Source organism: Cibotium barometz, chromosome 47, assembly GCF_041138505.1.
Source record: "Cibotium barometz isolate CiBa-2024 chromosome 47, ASM4113850v1, whole genome shotgun sequence".
Lineage (NCBI taxonomy): Eukaryota > Viridiplantae > Streptophyta > Polypodiopsida > Cyatheales > Cibotiaceae > Cibotium > Cibotium barometz.
The window spans coordinates 35,601,476-35,615,477 of record NC_141092.1 but is presented as its reverse complement, the minus strand read 5'-3'; the positions used below and the strand labels follow the sequence as shown (position 1 = coordinate 35,615,477).

General features: G+C 47.0%; 1 protein-coding gene across 1 annotated transcript; it reads left to right on the top strand.

The window, feature by feature from the left end:
- Positions 1-5,445: 5,445 nt before the first annotated feature.
- Positions 5,446-8,481, top strand: LOC147611630 (wall-associated receptor kinase-like 8). The gene is made up of 3 exons (XM_086785001.1): positions 5,446-6,393; positions 6,681-6,863; positions 7,145-8,481. Exons 1-3 carry the CDS (start codon positions 5,463-5,465, stop codon positions 8,383-8,385), a joined length of 2,355 nt encoding a protein of 784 aa, XP_086641127.1. The 5' UTR covers positions 5,446-5,462; the 3' UTR covers positions 8,386-8,481.
- The last annotated feature ends 5,521 nt before the right edge of the window (positions 8,482-14,002 follow it).

The window sequence follows — 14,002 nt, the reverse complement described above, 5'->3', positions numbered from 1 at the left end:
CTGATTGAAATTGGATGTTTGGTTTGGTCAAAAAAAAGTTTCTTGACACTGAGAGAAAAATGGAGAGAGACAAAAATATTTATTAAAACTTCTTTTTTTTTTAAAGAGAGAGAGAGAGAGAGATTCTTCTCTTTTCTCAAAAGCAAGAGAGAGAGCGCTTCTTCTTCTTGTACTTTGAAAAGCAAAACAGAGAGAAGAAAAGGGGGGAGGGGGTGTTAAAAGCTTTTTTTTAATGTAGAAAGAGAAAAAAGAAAGATTTTATGGTTTTTTTTAATAAAGAAAAAATAGTAAAAATTTGAAAAAGCACTTGTGTGCCCCTCCGTCCCCAGCTCTCTCTCTCTCTCCCTCCTCCCCCTCCTCCCAACCAACGCCTTTCCCATCGTCTCTCTCTCTCTCTAGAGCTCTTTGCGTGCGCTGCACTAGTCAACCCACAACCGCACGATCTCCTCCTACCCGACGCAAGCAACTTCCCTTTCGTTGATAACTTCAAAGCAAGATGAGTCGAGCCTCATTTTCGTGCTTTATCTCGCACTATTATCATGTCCTGATTTATTATATTATTTGTTTTTTTCGCTTCTCGTTTCGTTTTTTTCCCTGTTTTTTTAAATTTTAATAAATAAACTTAAAAAATTAAGGAGAGAAATGTCTGTCCAGTGTTACTGTGATGGCCGTACGGACGCGAGCCCAGTATGAGCTGACGTCCGGCATAAACACACCACGTCTTTGCCGCACACGGCCTCTTCATGGCTCATGACGGCTCCACCGGTCCGTCGAGCGCGTCTCGCGCGTATGCCTTGCGGGTCTCATCGATCACTTGCCCTTCATGCCCGGCTCGGCTCTATCGGCCTCACACGGGTCTTGCCTTCCATCCATGCCGGCCTAGGGTCCATCGCGGCCCGTCGGCACGGCCCGGCGCGCCGGCCTGACGGGCGGTCGTTTTTCCACCGTTCTCGGTCCCGTCGGCGCTTTCGGTCCCAACTCCGTCAAGGTAGGGAGGGCATCCCCCGGAGGCACTCGGCTCCATAAACCCCCACCGCAACCCGGGAGGCCTAACGTGCCTACCCGGTGCGTGAGTGCATCTACGTGCCTACCATGGGTCCATGCTTTGCCCCTCCAAGCACTTCCTCCCCATATAGATGCATTATATTCGGGGCGGTCTAGCATACCCCTCGGGCACCATGTTCCTCCGGATAGAAATCCCGCGACGCGTCACGAAAAACAGTCGAAACGGCCGTTTTTAGCTGAAACGGCCGAAAACTGACAGACGCGTCACATACACCCCCCCTTTATAGAATTGACGCCCTCGTCAATTACTTTTGAAACCAAAGGTTGGATGTATGACCTTAATATAACGCATCTGTGCAAAGTGTTAATATATAATGAAGGACGGGAGGTCTTTACCCTGCTTTATAGCCATGAGCAAGGTCAGTGTCTAACCCGTTTACAAAATAAAAAGAACTGTGTATATTTTTGTATTTTTGCCATTTTTCAAAATTTTTGGCTTTTTTCACTATATGGCCTGGACTTCAAGCCCCCACTTGAGAGTCAATCCCCACAAAATTGGCGAGGTGACTGCCTGGTCTCGCCGAAGCTCCTGTCTGAGCCGAGTAAGAGTGATTACCTGAGGCAATACAGCGTTGCCCGGAAAGTAAGAGTCTTCAAGGAAGTCGAGATTTGTTCGCCGAGTTGACGCCAACTTGGGTTGCAAGATCTTTACTTCAAATCTGACTTCACCTTCCTTGTCGTTGGAGCTTTGTTGTGAGCCTTGATGCTCTGCGATGCCCCTTGAGCTCTTCGGTTGCCTTGGACCTTTAACGCCCTGCTTCAACCTGTTGGGTACATAAGTGCATTGATTCTCTGTGACAAAGTGCCTTTGGCCCCACCTGACACCAAGTGAAAACCACCGTGAACCTTTGGCATTCAAATCTTTGCACTTCTTTGGCTTCGGTTCACCTGACTTGAGTGCTCTAGCTTGCCTTGACACCAAGACTTGCTTTGCCATGCTCTAGCCAAACTGCCCCCAAACCTATTCAGGCGGTCTTGACCTTTACACCATGATCTGCCTGTTCCTGTTCACCAAGGCGCAAAGTCCCTCCACTTAGTCTTGCTCAAGCCCCCATGACACCATGACGACTTTCACACGGCCTCGTTTCTTGACTCTGCACCATCACCTTGAACCTTGATGTTCTGAATGTGTCTTGTCGCACTGTGAAGCGCCAGTCTTCTTTGACGTCATCCCAACAAGCTCTGCTTGGACGGCTAGGACTCAGGAGCCAAGTTTCACCTGCTTGAACTTCGTCTCGGGCCGGTTCTTCATTTTTGCACCCACTTTGCCCTTTGGCTAGATATGAGTGCTTTCCACATCCAAGCTGCCATAGAACTTCAGTGAGCCAGCTGCCACCTTGACCCACCCAACTGCATGCACACTGCCACTAGCACACACAGCTGTTTCCGTCTTCTGGTAACCTGGTCCAAGAACACGCCTTCGAACTTCAGTGAGCCAGCTGCCACCTTGACCCACCCAACTGCATGCACACTGCCACTTGCACACACAGCTGTTTCCATCTTCAGGTGACCTTGGAGAGCCAAACGACTCCGGTCCACTTGCCCAACTCCAGTTGTACAAGGTCACGCCCTCACCCAGAGTGCTATGTGCCCGGCACTACGGTTCCATGTCGTGAACTCGAGCGATCACAAGTAGTCCCCATCATCAAGCTTGCTTTCCAAAGCCCTTCAACTCGTGAGCCGCACAACTTGAGTCCACGAGGAGTGAGTCCAGCTATACCCGTTTGCTCCTTCGTCTAGAGTGCTATCTGCCCGGCACCACGGTCCTTAGGCTACAATCCAGAGCTCGCAAGTAGTCCCCTTCTTCAAACCTGCTTTCCCAAATCACACAGCTCTTGTGCCTTTGCAGCCCTTTGACGGCTTGATTTGGCACGTTCCCGCAGCATGGCCCTCCCCGGATTGCTCCAGCTCGGGCCGGTGTGTGCCCTCGGCACGATGGAACCTTTGGACTTTGACGCGTTGCCTAGGGCTCTTGGCGCCGTCGCGCGGACTTACCCTCACCCAAGCGAGTCTTCGGAGGAAAAGTGATGCGTGCACCACGGCGGGCTACACGGCCACAGAGAATGCCAAGGGGTCTTGGTGCCTCTCCTAGGACTTACCCTCACCCGGCAGGTACTTCGGAGAAGAGGTGACGCGTGTGCGCTGGCCTCGGCGGGCGGCACGGCCACAAGAAGGTGAAAGCCCAGGGCTCTTGGTGCCTCTTCTTAGGACTTACCCTCACTCAGGCAGAACGTCGGAGGAGAGGAGAAGAAAACCCAGGGCTCTTGGTGCCTCTCCATAGGGCTTACCCTCACCCCAGGCGGAACGCGAAGGTTCATTGTGTGGCTCTTCATAGCCTAAAAGGGGTATTGACGCCTTCTGGTCTCACCCTGCTTTTGCACTGCGAAGGAGTGCGGGCTCGGCTTTGCTGCTTTGCCCTTGACGATCCTGGGTTGATCTGACGAGGCTTCGGCTCCTTCCGGCCTAGACCTGTTGCTTCGTGATGAGGGTTTTGTGGCTCCTTTGCCACGAGGCGCGTCATGGCCTCAGCGGGCACCTTGCCGCTTGCTTTTCCCATAAGATTGGCTTGGCGGCTTCATTCTGCTCTTCATGGGCACCACACCGAGACGACGTCCCGTTCCGCCGCCTCCAGTTTCTTAGCATGAGCGGACCTGGTCTCATTCCCGGCGCTGCCTCCGCATGTGTGGCCCCTTTGTCTTCGTCTTTTCTTTGACCTAAGTGACTCCCAGCCCGCGGTCCTCATCTGAGGTGTAGCCGGTCCATGCGCCACCCTTGTCTAGCCAGCCTCGCCATTTTCTTCAAAGCATCACCTGCCGTTTGGTGGTAACTCTGAAAGATCCCGAAGCCCACTGATCTCCCTTTGCTGGAAGTGTTGACGGCCCCCACAAGGATCCAGTTTGATGCTTCCTTCGTTCAGCTCTTTGCCAATGTCGCATGTTGGTCTTCACCCGGGACCTCACCTTGCTTGGAACCCAACTGTCCACCACTGGCCCCAAAACATGTCGGCCAACTCCGGAATTTCTTCGAAAGGACCGCGAGGTTGCGATCCCCTCGGAAAACTGATCATTTTTCATATATAACACTTCCCCAAATTCCTTCGTCTTGGCACCCGACGGGAGCTGCGCGGTCGACCCCCCGGCGTCGTCAGCTCGGGGTCCCGACGGGTCCGGCCGACCATGCCATCCTGTGCCTTGCACCCCGCTCCTTGAGGTCGGTAAAGGTCACGACGAGCAAATTCCGCCGTTTGCTAGCTCAAATCTCAGTTGGCAGTTTGTGCCGTTTTTCGGCTCGTGGCCGTTACATAGGCTCGACTCGCCGTTTTTCGGCCTTTTTGCCGTTTTCGACGTTTCCGCCGTTTTTGACGTTTTGTAGCCGTTTTGGCTCTGATACCAAGTGTGAAGGCCGTACAGACGCGAGCCCAGTACGAGCGGACGTCCGGCACGAACACACCACGTCTTTGCCGCACGCGGCCTCTTCATGGCTCATGACGGCGCCACCGGCCCGTTAAGCGCGTCTCGCGTGTATGCCTTGCGGGTCTCACCGATCACTTGCCCTTCATGCCCGGCTCGGCTCCATCGGCCTCACACGGGTCTTGCCTTCCATCCATGCCGGCCTAGGGTCCATCGCGGCCCGTCGGCACGGCCCGGTGCGCCGGCCTCGGCGGGCAGTTATTTTTCCACCGTTCTCGTCCCGTCGGCGCTTTCGGTCCCGACTCCGTCAAGGTAGGGAGGGCATCCCCCGGGCATCCCCCCGGAGGCACTCGGCTCCATAAACCCCCACCGTAACCCGGGAGGCCTAACGTGCCTACCCGGTGCGTGAGTGCGTCTACGTGCCTACCATGGGTCCATGCTTTGCCCCTCCAAGCACTTCCTCCCCATATAGATGCATTATATTCGGGGCGGTCTAGCATACCCCTCGGGCACCATGTCCCTCCGGATAGAAATCCCACGACGCGCCACGGAAAACAGCCGAAACGACCGTTTTTAGCTGAAACGGCCGAAAATTGACGGACGCATCACAGTTACAAATAAACTTTTTTTCTAAAAGAAATGACTTTCAACCCCAACCAATTTTTATTTAAAAAAATTTGCATGGATTAATCCGTTTTATAACTAATATTTTAAAAATTTGAATATTTAAACTCATATTAAATAAAATTATAACCAATTTTTTTTTCAATTTTAAACTGTTAAACTGTGAAAATTACACTAAAAGACGGTGTGTCCGTCCGCTTGTGTGAATTGCCTCTGACGGACAGCCCTAGTCACCCTGGCGGACGTGTGTACCATCGAGACCCCGGGCGGACGGTTGTGAAGCCCCCCTTAGTCTCTGCTTGAAAGGAAGCCAATATATTGGCATCTCTCCTGCTGCCTTCGCAACCCCTTGGCTTGACAAAAATGCTGCTCATCCTCTCTAATCCTATGATATTAATCATAATCGTAGTAATTTCTCTTACATTTTGTCCTTTGGCATCCTCTCAGTCGCAATGCCCAAACCAGAAATGTGGCAGTGTCACAGTTGGCTACCCTTTCAAGCTAACAAGCGCAAGCTCTCTTGCATGCCCCTCCTTCGACTCCTCCTATTTTGAGCTCAACTGCAGTTCAGAGAAGCTGTTTATCGTCCGCAACACAACAAAAAATGACAATCTCGCCCAGCTCCAAGTGATAGAAATCCTCAACGATAGCCTCATTGTTGATATCACCAGCTTGAGAGCAGTTCTGGCAATAGAAAATAAAACATGTGGACTTGCAGGAGCTAATTCATCGAGTATAACTCTTCCATCCTTCCCGGCCCCATATTTCATATCAGATGATAACAAGTTCGGAAGCTTCGGTTGCACGACGGATGGCGTGCTTGTTACTGGCAATTATGCAGATAGCAGCTCGCAACAGAACTCTTCCGAGGATGATTACTCTAATGTTGATGTGGGTGGTTGCTTTGTGTTGTGCCCGCGAGACGATAACAATCCGAAATGTGGCGGTAGGACGTGCTGTGTCTCCACCTTGCCCCCAAACTCATCCTCCCGCGTTGCTGCCTACACAGTACAGTCTAGCTCGCTCTTCTCAAATGACACCATTACTGCAGATAGCTCCTGCTCTAAATACTTTGCCACCCTTTTCTATCCGAATTTCACAGACTTTGATAATGAGTCTTACCGCTTAAAGCTTAAGTGGGCATTGCCTTCAAATCAAAATACCACCAATAGTTTTGGTAATGCTTGCTCCAACCACTCAAATGTCATTAATGTGGTTGGAGTCCCTGGATATCTGTGTTCTTGTGCGTCTGGATATAAGGGTGATGGCTATTCAAAGGGATCCGGCTGTGTGGGTATGTATTTCTTGCTCATTGTTGCCAATTTTGCTTGAGGGATTATGAGTTTTTTTTTAATTCAGACGTAGACATCATATAGATAAGGGCATTATATGCTTATCTGTGAATCTCATCTCCTTGAAAGGTCATGGATACATTCTTTGTTCACAGATGAAAGGCTTTCTAAGTAACCCCCTTATCACCTATTTGCATATCAATCAAGCTAATATATTGATTGCCATTGATTAATTTTACGTCAGTTTCTTCCGCTTGTGTTAACTCGCACGCTTTGTATACTGTTTCAGATATTGATGAATGCTCAGATCCTTCAAACAATGATTGCATTCTGAGAACTACAACATGTCATAACTCAGATGGGAGCTACACATGCAAGTGCAATTCTCGGTTCTATGTGGGAGACGGCCACAGAAATGGATCTGGTTGCAGATTTTCACCCTCCTTGAGAAATGCTTTTGCCATTAGTGGTGGTAAGTAGCTTGGGAGACACCTTGCTCTTTCCTAAGCTTAAAGCTTAGAATTGTATGAATTTTTTCAAGGGTCTAAGACTAGAGAAAGCTTGATATCTTGAATGCTGCCACTTTTCCCCAAGGTTAACGATTAGTGTATTGCTGAATGTTTACATTAAAGTTAAAAATTTTACCTTTTGTGCCATAAAATAATGAAATATTTATCTCTCTCTCACACACACACCCACGAAACAGACTTGATCTGATTTCTTTTCCTTCTTTTGCCTTTTGTTTTTGAATAGCCATCTTGGGGTTGGCCTTGTTGATGGGCAGTTTTATCTTCCTTGCAATATGGTGGAGGCATAGGACAAGAAGGAAGTATTTCATGCAGAATGGTGGCCTACAGCTACAAGCTTATATAGGAGCCGCAGGGGGCAGAGAGACAACAAAGCTATTCAGTGCAGAGGAGCTGAAAGCGGCTACAAACAACTATTCAGATCAGATGAAGCTAGGGGTGGGAGGTTTTGGGACGGTCTTCAAAGGAACGCTTGAAGGTGGGAGGGTGGTGGCGATAAAGAAGGCAAATAGGGGCGGAGATGGAAATAATGAGCAATTTTTGAATGAGATGGCCATATTGATGCAGATAAATCACAGGCATATCGTGAGGCTGCTGGGCTGCTGTTTGGAGACAGCGACGCCTCTGTTGGTTTATGAGTACGTGTCGAATGGCAATGTGGCGGAAAACTTGGAGTCACAGGCGGCAGCTACTGTAATGGGGTGGGAGCAGAGGCTCAAAGTGGCGAGGCAGACGGCAGAGGCTTTGGCGTATTTGCATGCAGCCGCCTCACCCCCCATTTTGCATCGGGACGTGAAGTCGGCGAACGTGTTGCTAGATGACAACTTGGACGCCAAGGTGGCGGACTTCGGCGTTTCCCGCCTTTTGCCGGACGGTGTGGAGCACGTGTCGACGGCAGTGCAGGGCACCATCGGGTACCTAGATCCCGAGTATTTTCAGACGCTCCAGCTCACCGACAAGAGTGATGTATACAGCCTCGGCGTCATGCTCGTGGAGCTCGTCACTGGCCTCAAGCCCGTTGACAACCGCAACCGCGAGCCCCGCTTCGCCAACCTTGCCCTCCTCTTCATCAATCGCATGCAAGAAGGCAGGGGCGAAGAGCTAATTGACCATCGCATCGAGCACCCCTCCACCCTACCGAGTGATGCTTCCTGGCGCACTCGCTCCTCCGTCATGGCTGTCGCCACCCTCGCTCACCGCTGTCTCGCCTTACGTGGTGCTGAACGCCCCTCCATGAGCCACGTGGCAGACGAGCTCCGACGTGTCACTCGGTCCTTGCAGCATGCTGACGAGGACGATGACGAGGTTTTACCGCTCCTCCCTTTTTCCAAAGATAACTATGATGCTGGCGCTGTTGTGGCCGAAAATGCTCAATACTACGTCCAATCGGGCTCCGGCTCCAACTCTGACTCCAACTCCATGTCCATAGACAACCTACTTCTCAATGTCCCCACTATGCCACGGTAATTATCAATTATCAGGATAGCCACAAGTCGCTTTTATATCTCACTAAATAAAAGTGGGATAATGTATATATACATATATATATTATGATCGGTTTTTTTTAAATGTCCTCTCACCATGAAATCTTTTTTTAGAAGGGACATGTTATTTTTCTAGAATGTTGATCATGCACACGATGTCAATACTCAAAAGTGTAAGAAAAACCAACTTACTATTATGTTGCGCCTTTTCTCTCTTTGAGCATGCACGTTTGCTTCTAAAATAGAAATTACCCAAGAGGGTCACTCAAAAATGCATAAGACAAGAGGATGACCACTCAAAAATGCATAACACAACATGTGAGTTCGGAACTGGTTGAAAATAATAGGTTTTAGTCTTATGTGGAATTATGGAAATAAGGGATTTTCCAATTTAAAATGTGGAGAATTTGATACCAAAGTTCTTTTATCATCATCATAAAATTTGCATAAGGGTATCTAGGTTTTAAAAATATGTAAGTATTTCAAAAATATTTACATATTTACAAAAGGGGTGTATCTAGGTTTTAAAAATATGTAAATATGGGGTTTTGTAATTACACTTGAACGCACGTTGTCGGAACGTGGGCGGTATCGCTGGGAAAGTGCGAGACTTCTGGTTGTGAGAGTAGCTTCCAAAATCCCAGCAAGGAAACAAAACATATAATTCTTCAAGGAGCATAAGACATCTCCATTTTTGATGACATGTACATGTGCCAATTCACTTCAATACATCCCCAATTTCAGCTTGATGATTGCACATTAATTGTGTGTCAAGAGCATGACCAGTTCCAAGCATAGATCTCCTGACTCTTTATCAAAAAGCCTCAAACATACCACATGTAGGCATGGTACAATCTTCAAAAGATTCCCATATACATGTAACCATTCACGTCACATGTTTCACATAATGTCAACATCTCCATTTCAAGATGACTCTTGATCTCATAAAAACCTGCTTTCAGAATCCAAGAACTCACAAAGCAAAAGATGGCATATGGCATATATACATCATCACATGATTTCCAAAACCAAAGAAAACATATAACATTATGACATTAAGACCTCTGCAAGCGATCTCCTTCGCTCATCTACACCCTGACTCAACACTCGAACAGGCGGCTCCCAGTGCCTTCAGCTACTGCTGCTTTGCGCCTTGTGAACTTGTTGCCCATAATGAAGAACTGAAAACTCCTATGTGTGCGGCAGCTTCGCATTTACTGCATCTGCAGACTTGTTGTCCATAATGTTGACCCAAAAAACCCTATGTATTCTGTAGCTTCAGAATCATCATACATCTGTGGACAACAGACTTGCCTCCACAGTTCGCTTGCTACGGCAACATAACCTGCCTTCTTGTAGAGAAATCCAAGTGCACCGTAAACCTCTCAGACATTTTCGAGTTCAGGTTCCTCTACAACTAGATTCTTGAATAGTAATCTACCAAAGCCAACGCGAGCAGATAATATACACCTGAAACCTTGACTCTTAGGGAGTCCCTAATTCAGGTTCCCGCCACAGCCAGATATCGCATTGGAATGGGGACTCGAAACGTGAACTAAAACCGTTCCGCGATAGCAAGGAGCCGCATCAGAATGGATTCCCAGAAACACAAACTTTTAAGCAGTCTCTGCACTGTAACAACTCCCAGCCCCCCCGGTGACTTTTACGTGCCCAGCGGCCGCTTCCTCTTGCCTGCACCCCTCCCTGCAGCTCTTCCCCAGGGCGGTCCCAACTCTTTCACTGTCTTCCACCTCACACCCAGCAGCACTGCTTTCTCACGATCACCCCGGCACCTCTGCAAGGTGGTGCCTCTGTCTGCCTGCAGCGTCCCTCCTGAATCACCAACCTGGCGTCCTTTCTCCTGCACATACACCCGAGAGCCCCCCCCCCTCCGTCTGCAGAATCCCAAGTCCTCTTCCCAAGGCTTCCCCCACACACAAGGCGGCCTGCTTTTTTCCCACGCCTACTCGCTCCCCCCAGAACCCTCCAAAAACCAGATAGCAACCCCCTTTGAAAACCACCGGATCTCTGCAGAATCACCCCCCTCAAATCGCCAGCCCGTCAACCTTCTAGACTGCGCACGCTGGCAGCAGTGTAAACCTTCCACATGGCTATTCTCACTAGTGCCACGTAATGCTTTCATTTCACACCAACATACATACACACCATCCAACTATACCTCAAGTTCTATCCAACTATACCTCAAGTTCTGGATGGGCCATGGATTCACCACACATTTAGCCTGCCCCATGGATCAAATACATTCATGTGTTTGATATCTCCTTTTTCTTCAAACCTCTCTCTCCACCACCCACTTTATAACATTATATACAATATCAACATCATGACCCATTATCACATTTCCCTCTTGGATCAAAAGGGATCAACACCCTTTTCCATAACCATCAAACTTCACCCACGACCTTCCAAAAACAATGCTGCCCACAACCTTTGAATCATCAGCATCATTATTACCAAGACACGACCATTCCAGATTGGTGCCCTGTATACCACCCGCACACCACACTCATGTACTGAGCCTTCGAGACCTGGCTCAGCTTCAGCTCGTCTTATTGAACCTCATTTACAATATGAACATATATACATGGGCATCATATAATGACTCAAGTCATGGCATTTAATCCCATGCATCTGGATTTGCATTTAATGGCCTCACATGCATGGTTTCACACCATAGACGTGCCATAGCACAACATCCACCCCCTCTAAACCTGCACATCCTCCGGTATGTGCCACACAGGTCCTGGAATTCAGTGTCCATGCATTATTTGCACACCAACATTGGTATATGTACAAGCATCCAACTAGGCGTCTTAAACCCTGTCAAACCTGACCCAGTTGGTATCACCCTAGTAAACATGAAACAGTAGAAGAATATACATAGTGCCACTCACAAGGGGTTATCCTTTGTTGAAACATAGCATGACATCTTAACCTACCCCCCTAGCCTGCAAGATATTTATATCTTAGCAATCACATCTGAATGGTTCTGCTTTCCCACCTGGATCAAATACCAATCGCTTTTGGCATATGTGCCATATCCTTTGCTCATATGAAGCCCTATCCTCACTTAGATTCCCTGCATATACATAATTACCCTCATCATTCAAAGTGGGATGCTCTTCAAAATAATTTCCTTCAAAATTTTCCTCAGGCCATGTTTGAAGCCTTTGCACCACATATTGTATGGCCACACCAAGTAACAACTGCATTAACAGCATGGAACACACACTTGGTAACATCCCATCCAAATCTACCTTGCCCGGATCCAGCTCACCCACTGACAAACATTCATTCTTCTCATCCAAAGACGGAAAAGCATGGTCTTCATTGGCTTCCTCTATGCTATTATATACCTCTTCTTTAGGCCGTTGCAAAGTATGCAAAGCATCCACACCATCAACACATACAAAGTCCAACAAGGCATCATCGAGAATAGCCTCCAGCTCTGGATCAATCTCATCACAATCATTTGGCTTACATAACACCTGCACATCCTCACTTGCAACCGACAGTTGACTAGCATCAAGCATAGAAGAGCCCAAAGCTGATGGGGATCTATTATATATCATGAAATCATCCAATGCATCATCTAGGATAGCATCCAATTCAGGATCAATCGCATTGAAGCCATTATCATCTTGCAATACCACATGTTGATTATCATGAACATTCATACCCCCATAGCTATATCCATTTGGTTGCTCATATGCAGCCTCATGAGGCTCTGTGACCACACTTTGCATATCCTGCATGTTATCTCCCAGTATTTCTTGATACCTGTCTGCAGATGGGCTTAGAATTATGGGTCCCTCACCCGAGTACCCTTGAATCTGTATGTCATTGAACCCTGTATGATCCAAAAGGACAGATTCAATTTCCCTCTCCAAATCATCGTCATAAATAGGCTTCCAAGCTTGAGATTGTTGCTCACAAATGTGGTTACAAGGTAACCCTGACACTGATGACATAGCATCACCCTGTTTATTGTTGGAACACCCAGTTAGCATTCCAGGATAACCCAAATCCAAAGAACCTTGGCAACCAGCTTCAGAAGCAACATCACTGTTGGAATCACCCATATCACTCACCCCCTCTAAATCAATCACTACAAGACAATGCTGCCATACACGCGTTTCATACACGCGATAAATTACGAACGTGTGTATGGTCGCGCTTGTATTTGAATAGAATCGGGCGCGTGTATTTTAGCATTTAAGCTCGCGTGTATATTTGCATTTATCAACGTGTGTATAAACGCGTTTATATACACGCAGTAATGCACGCATAAATACACGATAATATTCACGGGGTAATACTCGCTATTATACATGGATAAATACACGCTACTATACACGGATTAATACACGCATGGCAGAGAAAAACTGAAAAAAAACTGAATTCCTTTACAAAATTAAAAACTATTTTCCTTAAACCATCTCATAGTACATTACAGTATACATCATTACACAATCCCACTACATGCATTTACAACAATGAAATATATTCAAAAATAAATCATGCATATGAGATGATAGAAATGTCATCAATTTAGAACATACAGTGATGGATTGGTTAGGGTTCGATCTCATCTTCAATAAGATCCATCCTTGCCAAACGATCAACATCAATATCCATTTGACCAATTGGTAAGGCTACAATTAAATTTATTCCACTATCGATATTCTGTACTCCATTGATAATGGTATCGATGTCCTGATCATCCTCATCAACATCACCATCATCCTCAATGGTAGGGTCATTCTCATGATCATGAGAAATGGCATGCTCATCCTCATTATCATGATCATCTCTTATTTCTTGATCATCGATCACAACATCTTCAATGGCATGTTCGACGTCATCTTCATTGCGGCTTGTTACATCCTCCATATGCTCCATATCAGTGAATGTATTATACATCACTTTGGAACGTGGTGCAATAGGGATGACGTACCACCATTTGATGTCATGCACCATTGGTAGATAGATAACCTACTCAAATACACACAGTACAGTAATTAATTAGCATATCAAAAGTCAAGGGGTACGCGAGCTTAGATATATATGTACATGAAACACATTAGTAAAAAAATGCATACCTGCTCACATTGTTGTGGCAATACGAGCCTATCTTTCTTTGTTTGCCAGAACTTTGTAGAGTCAATAGTTACATATCCACTTGCATGGCGTTTTATCGTTGCATCAGGCCCTTTTTCCACCACGTTCATTTGCCATTTGACATCCAAAACATACACAAAGAAGCGACGAAAGTCAAGCCTAAATATGTCTTGGATTATGCCACAATAATCATCCATTTTTCCATTAGCTCCCTCAAAGCTACTAATGACACCGCAATCTTGTGTGTTTCTCTTTTCATCAATTCTTTGTGTTCGAAAATGCTTGCCTTCACACCATATTGCATTGAACATAGTGCACTGGACCAAAATAGAAGCAATATTTGTGTAAGCAATGTGAATAAATATTAAAAGCAAATCACTTACAACTAATGCAAAACATTAGTTCTATGTACCTTTGACATGCATCCTCGTGCATACTCCCATTCTTCCGCCGTGATA